General features: G+C 35.6%; 1 protein-coding gene across 2 annotated transcripts in view; it reads left to right on the forward strand.

Moving 5' to 3' along the window:
* Chd2 (chromodomain helicase DNA binding protein 2) overlaps window positions 1-12,149 on the forward strand; it is a 127,078-nt gene that overhangs the window by 91,491 nt on the left and 23,438 nt on the right. The window contains exons 29-34 of one of the 2 annotated variants that reach the window (XM_076851398.2): window positions 2,020-2,158; window positions 2,306-2,456; window positions 3,571-3,693; window positions 5,476-5,604; window positions 6,522-6,662; window positions 8,774-8,908. In XM_076851398.2, coding sequence (XP_076707513.1) covers window positions 2,020-2,158; window positions 2,306-2,456; window positions 3,571-3,693; window positions 5,476-5,604; window positions 6,522-6,662; window positions 8,774-8,908 — 818 coding nt within the window. The remainder of the gene's footprint in view (window positions 1-2,019; window positions 2,159-2,305; window positions 2,457-3,570; window positions 3,694-5,475; window positions 5,605-6,521; window positions 6,663-8,773; window positions 8,909-12,149) is intronic. The other variant, XM_076851399.2, reaches the window with a different exon arrangement.

Raw genomic sequence — 12,149 nt, forward strand, 5'->3', positions numbered from 1 at the left:
AGTTTGATTTTTTTTGGTATGTTTTTATGTTCTTAGTATATTCCCACTAACAATGTACAGTATTTAAAAACTATTTGAAATTGTTCTTTTCTGTATATGGTTATACCATCAACTTAATTTATAGACTCTTGTTTATATTTATTTTTAATTTTTAGGAAGCATTATTCTGATTTAACTTTTTTTTTTTTTTAATTGCTAAAACACTTAACATGGTCCAAAGTCAAGAGAGTAAAATAAGGTATATTTGGAGAGTCTTACTTTCATCCCTATTTTCCATTCCTGTTCTCCTCTAATTCTTTGGTTACCATCCCTAATAATTTTAAAATTTGTTTTAATTAGTTGTACGTGACAGTAGAATACATTTATGCACTTTGATGTATCATAATAGATGGGATATAATTTCTCATTTTTCTGAGTGTATTTGATGCAGAATCATATTGGTCATATAGTCACGTATATACATACAGTAATAATGTCTGTTTCATTCCACTGTCTTTCCCACATTCCCTCTGCTTCCCTCCCATCACTTCCCTCTACCTAATCTAAGGTTTTGAGTTTGTTATTCTATTTTTTTTAAAAGAATCTAAGCTTCTGTGTAGTTTAGTTCTACAGATGAAAACATAATACATGCTCTGCTGTACATTTAATTTAGCTTCATATCTGAAAGCACTCCATGTTATGTAGAGATCTTCTTCCTTTCTTTTACAATTTCCCAGAATTCTTCCATGTAGATGTGTGACAACTCATCTTTTTTGTTCCCTATTGATGGGTTTCTTTTCCTCTTTTGCTGTTACAAATAAATTCACAAAGAATAAATATGGTCTAATGAAATTTTTTTTTTAAAATATATATATCTTAGCCAGTACGTCTTTGGGATAGATTTCTAGAAGTGGGTCCTGCTGGAGCCTGGAGGATGCTTTGCTTTGAGATTGCATATCCTCCTTTATAAATCTAGTGCCTTTTACATTACCAACAGAAATATTTGTTAATACCTATTAACAAGCCTCACAAACAGAATATATTTTAATTGCTTGGATATTTTGCTCATAAATGAGAAATGCATTTCATTTTTTTTTTTTTTTTGTAGTGAGCAAGGCTGTACATCTCCTCCAAGAGTACTAACATTTTATTGTTCATAAACTGGTTCTTCATATATTTAGCTCATTTTCAATCGAGAACTGTCTTTATTCTCACTTAACAAGTGGCATTATCTTGCAGATTTCAACTTGGTCTCTTTGGTTAGAGTAACTGGGTTTTATTTTTACTTCTTGGATCATTGAAATTCATTTCTTCGTTTCTTCATTCTTTTGTTCATCCGTTCCTTCCTTCCTTTCACCCAGGGACTCTTTACCACTAAGCTATATCCCTAGCCCCTTTAAAATTTTTTCATTTTGTGACAGGTCTCCATAAGTTGTTGAGGCCGATCTCCAAGTTAATGTCCTCCTGCCTCAGCTTCCCATGAGGCTGGAATTGTAGATGTGCACTGCTGCACCTGACGTGGATCATTATAATCATATAGATTAGGGCAACCTTTTCATCTTTATCATTTCAAATGGTTTAGATGTTACTGTGATCCTATACTTTTTCAGTTTCAATATTATGAAGGTCAAGTATGAATCATCTTTAAAACATTTGAATTTGTAAAAAATCTGCTAATTGGATTGGTAGGAAAACAAGGAAGAAACTTCATAATATGATACCTTCAGAATCTTCTTATGTTAGTTTTTGAATAAAGTCATATAAAAATAGGAGAGTTAAATTACAATTGCAAGCATCAGTATATTAAAGAAACTCTTAAGTGTTTTGCACAATTCTGTTTTGTAAATATTAATTGAATATAAATATTAATTGAAAAAAAAAGTTTGTTTTATAGTTGTATCTTTGAATTAATGATAAACCAGGGATTATAGAGAAGAGAAGGGACTAAGAGTTCAGGACTCTTAGTGATAAATGGTGATAATGTTGTGTCTGAAACTTTAATAGTTCTCATTTAAGAATTGTAAAATTTGTGTTTATTAGGGAAAGGGCCAGGGAAAAGGAGAGGTCCAACAATCAAGATATCTGGAGTTCAGGTTAATGTGAAATCCATTATCCAACATGAAGAAGAGTTTGAGATGCTGCATAAATCCATCCCTGTGGACCCTGAAGAAAAAAAAAAGTGAGTATATTTTGTGGTACATGTGGGATTGTTGAACATAGGTTTGATATTAGTTACACGTAGTTATGTAGTTTGTTCATTCTCTCTTCTTTAATATTTCAGAAAATTCTCTTTTGTAATGTCCTCCTGTTTTTAAACCCCATTTAGATACTGCTTAACCTGTCGGGTGAAAGCTGCACACTTTGATGTAGAGTGGGGAGTGGAAGATGACTCTCGCTTGCTGCTAGGAATTTATGAACATGGCTATGGAAACTGGGAGTTAATTAAGACGGACCCAGAGTTGAAACTGACAGATAAAGTAAGTAACTCTGTGATGCTAGAGATTGCTACATTTATTGTATACTTTTTTCTATTGATTACTTATTTTTATCTATTTTCAAGAAGGGGAGATCAAATTGAATGCTAACAGAATAGTAATTTCCTGGGATTTCTTTATCCTTGGAAATGTTGCCATCTTTAATGGACTGTGGCTCTTTCTCACAGATAATGATAAAGGGAAAGATAAAAAATAGCCAAATGAAATTTTAGGAGAAATCTTAAAATATTGATATTTACTAGAGGTCAGATCTCATTACAACAAATACCAGGGTAAGTTTATTAATAATAAAAGCACTTCTAGGCCCTCGTTGTTGGCCCTTTCTTTCAGAGTATGTTTGAAACAACCATATTTCTTTACACAAAGAATGAGTGTCGCCTTGGTATTTCTTGTAGTGGAATTAAATTTTGACAGTATTTCTCCCACAAAATTGAGCCTCCCACCCTGTCTGTTGCAAGTAAAAAGGCCATAGTTAGAGTTGAACACAAGGAAAACTGGCTTAAATTTTTGTAGGATTTGCTCCAGGTGATGCTCCTAGCAGGGCTTTTCCTGGCACATCAAACAATGCTCATCCCATCTGGGTTTTAGGAGGGTGACAGCACCCTGTCATAAGCACTGAGACCAAATCCAGTCTGGCCTGAGAGGTCCAACTGTGGTAGCAGGGAGCAGATCATGTCCTGGCATAGCTCAATGCTCTCCGGCAATGCTCTAAGAAGCATTTTCAATCTAAAACAAAGCTTTAACCTAGCTCCAGGGATTCCCTGCTCCTGGAAGGAGGAAATCCACGACGGCTGGGATGCTCTAGCAGATGAAGCCACAAGCCCCTCCTACCTGAGTTGTTCTACCCTGTTAACAGCACAGGTAGGAGCCAGTGGGAGAGCTGGATTTCTCCATCCCATTTTGTAAAATGAGAACGGCTCATAAGGGATTTTCAGTGACTGGGAGCCATGGACATGAGATAGGATCTGAGGCTTTATCTATGTTTTGGGTGGTTGGGGAGGGAAAGAACTGTGCTGAGTTCTTTGTTACCTGTTTATCCTCATTTACTAACCGGTTATGGGTGGTGGCGGGTGCTTCTCTTCCTTTCCTGTTGAAGATTCTGCCTGTGGAGACAGATAAAAAGCCTCAGGGGAAGCAGCTACAGACTCGAGCGGATTACTTGCTGAAGCTGCTCAGGAAGGGTCTGGAGAAGAAGGGGGCTGTGACAGGCGGGGAAGAGGTGAGTGAGTGCATTGTCAGCTGGGTGTTTTTCAGGGTTCCAAGGCTCCAACCCCACAGATTTAGGTAGGAAAAGAAATATCCTTTCCGGGCCCTGCACAGAACATTACCTTTCCATGATCAAATACTGCTTTTGAGGTTCCATGATTATGGTTTGGTTGGTAATAATAGAAATATGCATTTAATAATTGACTGTAACATCTTGGCAATTTTCTTACAAACCCATTCTCTTCAAATACTGAATCATAAATCCTCACAGTCCTCAGTGCCACTAGTTCAGATGTACTGTTAACTATTCCCTTTTTCTGCTTCCTCAGTTTGGGAACATAAGGATTGTTTATTGTATCTAATTGGGCTACTTGTAATAATGGATCCCAGGAGTAAAATGGACAGTTGGAATCCACAGTTAATATAAAAAACTGAACTTCAGTTATGAGTATCTTACTAGCTAATTGAAAAATACCAATTGAGCTGCTAATGAATTTATCTGAACTTTATCTTCCTTTATTTTCCCAGTTTACCATTTCAGTTCAGGCCTAGAAAGATGGGGAATCACAGTTATGAGATTATATAAGTTACATCCTCTACTACAGTCTGTGTGTGTGCATGTTTCTTAAGTGCTCTTTTATAGATTTGCCACTTGTATTAGTTTCCTTGTATTATAAATAAAACAAATTGTAGAAAAAATTATACCTTGTTCTTGCTGGGCATGGTGGTGCATGCCTGTAATCCCAGCAGCTTGGGAGGTGAGGCAGGAGGATTGTGAGTTCAAAGCTAGCCTAAGCAAAAGCGAGGCACTAAGCAACTCAGTGAGACCTTGTCTCTAATTAAAAAACAAAATAGGGCTGGGGTTGTGGCTCAGTGGTTGAGTGCCCCTGAGTTCAGTCCCTAGCACCACCTCATCCCCGCCAAAATTACCCTTTTCAGGCAATAGTATAATAATATAGCATATCATTCTTCAGATACTATGTAATATAGTGAATGTGTAATATTATTATGTTTTAGATTTTAGATAGAGCTGTTTTAGATTTCTGTATCATATTTGAGTGGATAAATATTTTAACCTTTTTCTTGTTTTTAGATAAAATACTTTAGTGTATTTTTTTTGGTTGTTATTATTTTGGGATTGGGGATTGAATCCATGGGTATTTACCTCTGATCTACATCTTCAACTCTTTTTATTTTTTGAGACAGGGTCTTGTTAAGTTACTTAGGCCTTGCCAAGTTGATGAGGCTGGCTTTGAATTTGTGATTCTCTTGCCTCAGCCTCCTGGGTCACAGGGATTACGATTTTGCACCATTGCACCCTGCTAATAAAGTACTTTGTTTCTAGGATTTTTATTGTTAATATTGTTATCTTTAATATTTTTATTTTTATTATTATCATTATTATTATTAGTGGTACTGGAGTTTGAACCCAGAGCCTTATACATGTTAGACAAATGTCGTAGCACTGAACCCCATCCCTGACCCTATTTCTATTTTTGTATATAAGGTACTGCCTGCCCTTTTTGGCAAAAATTCTATCTTTAGGACAAATTCCAAAAAAGTTGAGTCAATAGGTTCAAGGAATATGGATGTCTTTATATAGTATGGGATATGTATACCCCCTACAAGGTTTTATATTTTGTTTCGAGGTAAAATTAGTTGGACTCTTGACTACTTTGCATTTTCTTGTTTAAATTATGTAGCTACTACTGCTTCAAAGGATCAAATGTTATTTGTCATGCATTTGAAGGACTTGATTTGTAATTTTATCATTATTTTCTTTTTTTTTCCCCAGGCCAAATTAAAAAAGCGGAAGCCTCGAGTAAAAAAGGAAAACAAAGCACCGAGGTTGAAAGATGAGCATGGACTTGAGTTTTCATCTCCTAGACACTCAGATAATCCATCAGAGGAAGGAGAAGTAAAGGTATAAGGGTAGATTTTATTTGAGGGTTATTATTATTCTTTTAGGTCTATATTGTGCCAACTGGTATAAAATCGTTTACATGTAGATTTATGTATATATATTTTGCTTAATTTATTGGAGAAGAATGTAATTGCAAATTCATAACTGATAGAACTAATGTGTGGAATCATGAATATTTTAATAATAAATAAATGGCAATTGGTACTTAGCCTCATTTGAGTAATTAGGCAATATTCCAATACTAATATTGAAAGAAAGCCCAGGCTTATATAAAGGGGCATGTACTATAAAGTCAATTGTATGTACAGACAAAACCTTGTGAGTCTGGTTTGGCCCAAAGTCTGCCAGTTAGTAAATTAGAATTATTCAGTATTATTTCCATGAGTGACAACTTTATCGGATTTTATTTGGTTGCTCTTAGAGTGTAATACTTTGAGATTATAGGAACTAGCATGGATTTGAGTCTGCATATGTGAATTCAGATATTAGAACTTTATCAATTACTAGCTGACTAGACAGGTATACAATCTCTTTAATTTCTTTAATTCTCAGTTTTTTTCTGTCTATGGAATGGGAATGATAATGACTCCAAAACACTGCTGGGATTCGAACTCAGCACCTCATGTGTGCTAGGAACATGCTTGACCACTGAGCTACACCTGCAGCTGATAATACGTATTCAAAGAGTTTTTATGAGAATTACATGAGATGATTTAAATAAAGAGGATCTGCCTGCACTGGTCATTACTAGAGAATTGAAATTGTGCAAATGAGTGCTTTAAAGCTCTATGATTGAAAACAAGCTTTTAGGTTTAAGCACACTGATGAATCACTGAGAGCAGTGCTGCTTTCTCGAGGAAGTAAACAAGTAGGTATAAAGTTGAAGGCAAAAGTTCATAGCCCTATTTGTTTCCTAGGATGATGGCTTAGAAAAAAGTCCAATGAAGAAAAAACAGAAGAAGAAAGAGAACAAAGAGAACAAGGAGAAGCAAATGAGTTCTAGGAAAGACAAAGAAGGGGACAAAGAAAGGAAGAAGTCAAAAGATAAGAAAGAGAAGGTAATGATGCCATTCTGCTTATTGGAGATACTCAGAGCCTTGGAAATTTCTTTTTAGATCTAGAAATGGAATGGAGTTTGAGGGCACTAGACTCTCTTTTTATGAGTATATTCAAGAAAAAAGATGGGGCTGTCAGAGGTATGCTTGCACCAATCCTTGCAGAGGGGTGTTTGTGCGTGTATGTGTGTGCATGTGTACATGCACAAGTTCAGGATATTCTTTAATATACAAGGCCTTTACTTGATCTTTTATACATGTTTTTTGGGGGGGGATGTTTGAGGTGAGATAGGACAAGTGAGAGAATTTGCATGAACAGGTAACTGCTTGAAACATGTTCTTAGATTCATATTAGAAGAGCACAGTCCACAAATGGATTTGGAAATTTGGAGAGTTTAGGATTCAGAACAAATAGCAAGAATTTTTGCAGTAGACATGGATATAAAGCTTTGCTATAGAATCTTTATGTTGGGACCTTTTTGAAGTTCATTCCAAACCACAGGATTAGTACAGTATTGGATGTATGCTTGCTGACTTCTTAAAGAACAATTGTAATTACTCACTTATCATTGCTAAAACACAAAATTAACACCTCTATTCTACCACCCAGTGGTACCTTTGAAACTTTTCTCTTATGCACATAAGTACAAAAATAAAATAAAAATTAGTTCAGACCATTTGAGTAGCCTTTTCTTTCTGCTTAGCAGTAAACAGCTTTTCATTGAATAAACAATGTTAAAAAGAATGTTTAATAGGTAGAGAGAATTTTGTTTAGCTATAACTTATTGGAAGCAATTCAAATCTCCCATGTTGAAATTGCTTTTTTTTTTTCCTCCTTTTGGCAGTACTGGGAATTGAACTGGGGACCTTTACCATTGAGCTACGACCCCAGTCCTTTTTATTTTATAATTTGTCCAGGCTGGCCTTGAATTTGTGATACTCCAATCTCAGCCTTCTAAGTATCTGGGATTACCGGCATTGTTCTCCATGCCTGGCTGCTTTCCAATTTAAACAGTATAAATCATACTCTGACAAATATGTCCGCATTTGTCCACAGAAAGACATTCTAATTTATTTATTTTGGAGATTTATTCCAGGTATATTTCCAGAATGAGCTACATCCCAGTCCAAAATTTATTTATTTTGGAGATTTATTCCAGGTATATTTCCAGAATGAGCTACATCCCAGTCCTTTTTGAGACAGTGTATCGCTAAGTTCCTAAGGGTCTTGCTAAATTACAAGGCAGGTGCCTGGCTAAGTCATTCTTTTTTTATAAAAAATGAAATATTTCAACAATAGAAATACAAGAACAGGGGGCTGGGATTGTGGCTAAGCAGTAGAGCGTTCGCCTAGCATGTTCGAGGGCCTGGGTTTGATCCTCAGCACCATATAAAAATAAATAAAATAAAGATATTATGTCCAACTACAACTGAAAAATATATATATTAAATAAAAAGAAATACAAGAATAGTTTAGCAAACATCTATTGTCTACTGCTCTCATAACTATTGTTGACAATTTTTTCATGTTTATTTGAAGTGGCTTTGTTTTTGGTTAATGTTTTGTATTCATTAGTTCACTTACTGAACTTATTAGTTTACTACTAAAGCTGCTGTCCTTATAGCTTCTCCTGATTGTTTTACTTTTCCTTTCCTATTTTCCTTATAATCTTTATTCTGAAGTGGGGGTATATAATATATATGTCCTTCTGTAATATTTTATTGTATGTAATTTTGAGATTTATCCATGTTGATTCATGTAGATTTCAGAATACACATTCCTACATCAAAGGGTAAGCTGTTAATAAAAATTGCTATATGATACTCAGGAAGAGTTCTATCAGTTTATAGTCTTAATCTCTTGATGACATTTTTGTGCATTTTCTGGATGAGGGAATAGAGCACCAAATATAGCATTGATGAAATTGAAGTTACAATTAAGTGCTTTTAGAGTCAGGCATGGAAATAATGTGTGATTGAGCTATTAATCTTATAAGTTGGTATAAAGTGACTCTGTTGTAGTCACCCACTACAGATAAGAAGTCCACATTGCAAGGCAGGATTCTACAAATGACAATGATTCCTTGTAACTCTTTTTTTTTTTTTTTTTTAAGCCTAAAGGTGGTGAAGCCAAATCTTCAAGTAAATCAAAGCGATCTCAGGGTCCTGTTCATATTACAGCAGGAAGTGAACCTGTCCCCATTGGAGAGGATGAGGATGATGATCTGGACCAGGAGACCTTCAGTATTGTAAGTGCTGAAATTGAGGGATGCTGGTGTGTGACCACAGTGCTTGCTGTGGCTCTGCCTTTTATAGGCGCAGCCACAGAGCTTCAGTTGATATAAACATTGATGTGTTATTTTGGAAACACATTGCTTTTGATGTCTGAAGACTGTGTGTTCTGAACCAGGTTGGTATGAAGAGATTAGTTGTTTTTTTTTTAAACTTGTTCTTGTTCTCTACTGAGGAATAAGTCTAAGATTTCATGTCTTGTGCTCCCAGTTGGAAAGTCTTTGAGGACCCTCAGGCATCTGGGAAATAGAAATTTTCACTAAACTAGTGAATTTAATGAATTTAACATTTAATGAATGTTCTCCTGAAACAACTATAGGTTACAATATTGAATAGGTAATTGTTTCTGTCCTTGTAGACTTTGTATTTGAGTCAGGGCAATAGATAACTACATGAATGATGCTAGCATTACTGAAATGGGGCCCGGAATGAGAGAGATTAGATAATGTGAAGATTCTGTGAGAAGAAGACTTAACTAGTCAAGAGATGTCAGAAGGCTTAAGGAAGTTAGGTTCGAATTAGGTTCTGAAAGAAGTGTGATTGGAGAGGAGGGGAAAGAAGGACATGCCAATTCTAGGCAATGGCATGCTCAAGGTCATGTAGCAGGATTCCATAGGATGCATTGAGGGGGTGACAGAGGCCTCTGCAGCCACAGTTGTAAGAGCAAGTCCAGCTGATGCTGGAGGGAGGGTCCTGTTTAGTATATTAAAGCAGTGGTGAATGTGCTGTCTTTACTTGTTTTCATGTTGTGGTACTAAGAGCTAACACATTACCTAGGAAATCAGGCTCCATTTCCTCATAATAGGTGAGGAAGGTGATGGGCAGAGAGTACACAGATCAGGCTGGCATGGGATTGGGATAAGATCAGTGTGTCTTCAGGGGCCCTTCAACTGTTGGTAGAGTTGCATGTGTAGATTTCATCCTGCTGCAAATCCTCAGTTACCACTTCCCCATCTGTGGTCTCCTCTGTCCAAACTTCCACAAGTCACAGTTCACTTAACAGCTTATTTAGGCTAAAAGAAAAGGTAGTCTTTTTCTGAATTTGGAAATACTCCAAATTCTGTAGCAGCAAAGAATGGAATGTTGACTCCATCCTGTGAGGTAGTCTTCTCTGTGTTTTGACCTCTTCTCTGTATTCTCTAAAACCTACCTGCTACGTGCATATGATTTTTGTAGTTATCTCAGTTTTCTTAATTCTCTTTTCTGCCTCTGAGCTCTCTGGGGGCAAGCATATGTATTATTTAAAATCCACTTAGATGCTAGAAGTATATCAATTAAAAATAAGTAAATTAATGAATTCATTATATACCCAGCTCTCTGATCTGTTTCCTAGTTTTTCTTTAGTCCATTGTTTATAAATAAAAATAATATCATGCTTATATAGTACCATTTTCGAAAATGTTTTTATAAGCCAGGCATAGTAATATGTAACCATGGTCCCAGCTACCTGGCAGACTGAGGTAGATGACTTGCTTTAGCCCAGGAGTTCAAGATCAGCCTGGTTAACATAGCGAGATCCTATCTCTAAAGGAGAAATAAATGAAATTTAAAATGTTCTTATACATAGTCTCATTTAATCTTGGTTTTATATTATGAAATATTTAAAAAATACTGAAAAATTTCAGGAGTGTAGACATTGTTATAGCTTCAGTGAAGTGTTGTCAGATACATTTTAAGACTCAAAGTGGAATCCCTTGGTATTCCTCACTCGAAACCCATGCTTTTCCTTTCCTCCCTCCTAGAAGTGTGCATGGTTCTTGAATTTGATAATTAGGTTTATGTGTGGTTTTAGAATTTTACAACTTAATGTCTGTAAAGACTGTAACACATCAACAGCCAGGTACTATTAGAGTACTTTATTTGTAAATTTTCCACAAAAGTCTGTAAGGTAGGTTCCATCTCCATTTTACATATTAAAGAATTAGATGAATGGAGTTGAGTAATATATCCTATGCCATGCAGCCAAGACAGGAAAATAGAGTTTTGACCCAGGCAGTTTGGCAGGAGAGCTTGGGTCCTTAACAACTGTACCATTCAGCCTCCTGTATACCACTAAACAAAATATAATATTGCTTTCCATGTTTTAAAGCTTATGATGCACTTTGTATCATGTAATTTGCTTTTACTGTCTCATACTTTTGAGATTTAACCATGTTGATCATTATGGTTTTGATTTAAGTGCTTCATGTTACTGTATTTTATGACTTCCAAAGTTCATTTCTTCTGCTGTTGATGAACATTGGGGTTTTTCCAGATGTTAACTATCACAAACAAGGCTGCAGTGAAATTATTACAAATTTTTTTGTACACAGATATGAAGCTTCTCTGGGCTGTGTGACTGGAGTAGAAATGTTAGGTCACTCATTGGGCATGTATGTCTGCTACTTTATTCAATATGATTGAATTATTCTTCAAAACAATTGTAGAGGTTTCTTATGGTGAATTTAAGTTGCAATTGCTTCCCTGCTCTCAGAAATAGTTGACAATTTCTGATTATAATTTTTGCCATTCTGAGAGCTGTGAAATATTGATTGGGGGTGTATTTTAATATTTATATTTTTATATTTATTTGGCATTCACATTTGTGTGAATTGCCTGTTTATATCCTTTGCCTCTTGTGGGTAATTTGTCTGATTTTATTCTGTGAGAATCCTTTATATAGTCTTGAATATTGCAGTTATTTACAAGTGTCTCCCAGTTTTTGGTGTCTTCCCCCTCTCTTCCTTTTTTTAACCTTTTCTTTTTCTTTGTGGTGCTGGGGGATCAAATCCAGGGCCTCATACATGCTAGGCAAGTGCTTTACCATTGAGACACACTCCTTAGGCCCCCAAACTATTTTATTTAAAACTTTTTCTCATTCTCTTAGTTTGTACATGACAATAGCATATATTTTGACATATTATACATGCATGGAGTATAACTTCCTGTTCTCGTGATTGTATGTAATGTGAAGTTACACTGGTTGTGAATTTATTCATATATGAACATAGGAAAGTTATGTCCAATTCATTCTATCTTTCCTACTCCCATCCCCCCTCTCTTCCCTTAATTCCTTTTTGTCTAATCCAATGAATTCTATTCCTCCCACTCTTATTGTGTGTTAGTATCCACATATCAGAAAGAACATTGGGCCTTTTGTTCTTCTGTATTGGCTTATTTCACTTAGCATGATACTCTCCAGTTACATCCATTTACTGG

This window comes from Callospermophilus lateralis, chromosome 3 (genome assembly GCF_048772815.1).
Source record: "Callospermophilus lateralis isolate mCalLat2 chromosome 3, mCalLat2.hap1, whole genome shotgun sequence".
In the NCBI taxonomy this organism is placed as follows: Eukaryota; Metazoa; Chordata; class Mammalia; order Rodentia; family Sciuridae; genus Callospermophilus; species Callospermophilus lateralis.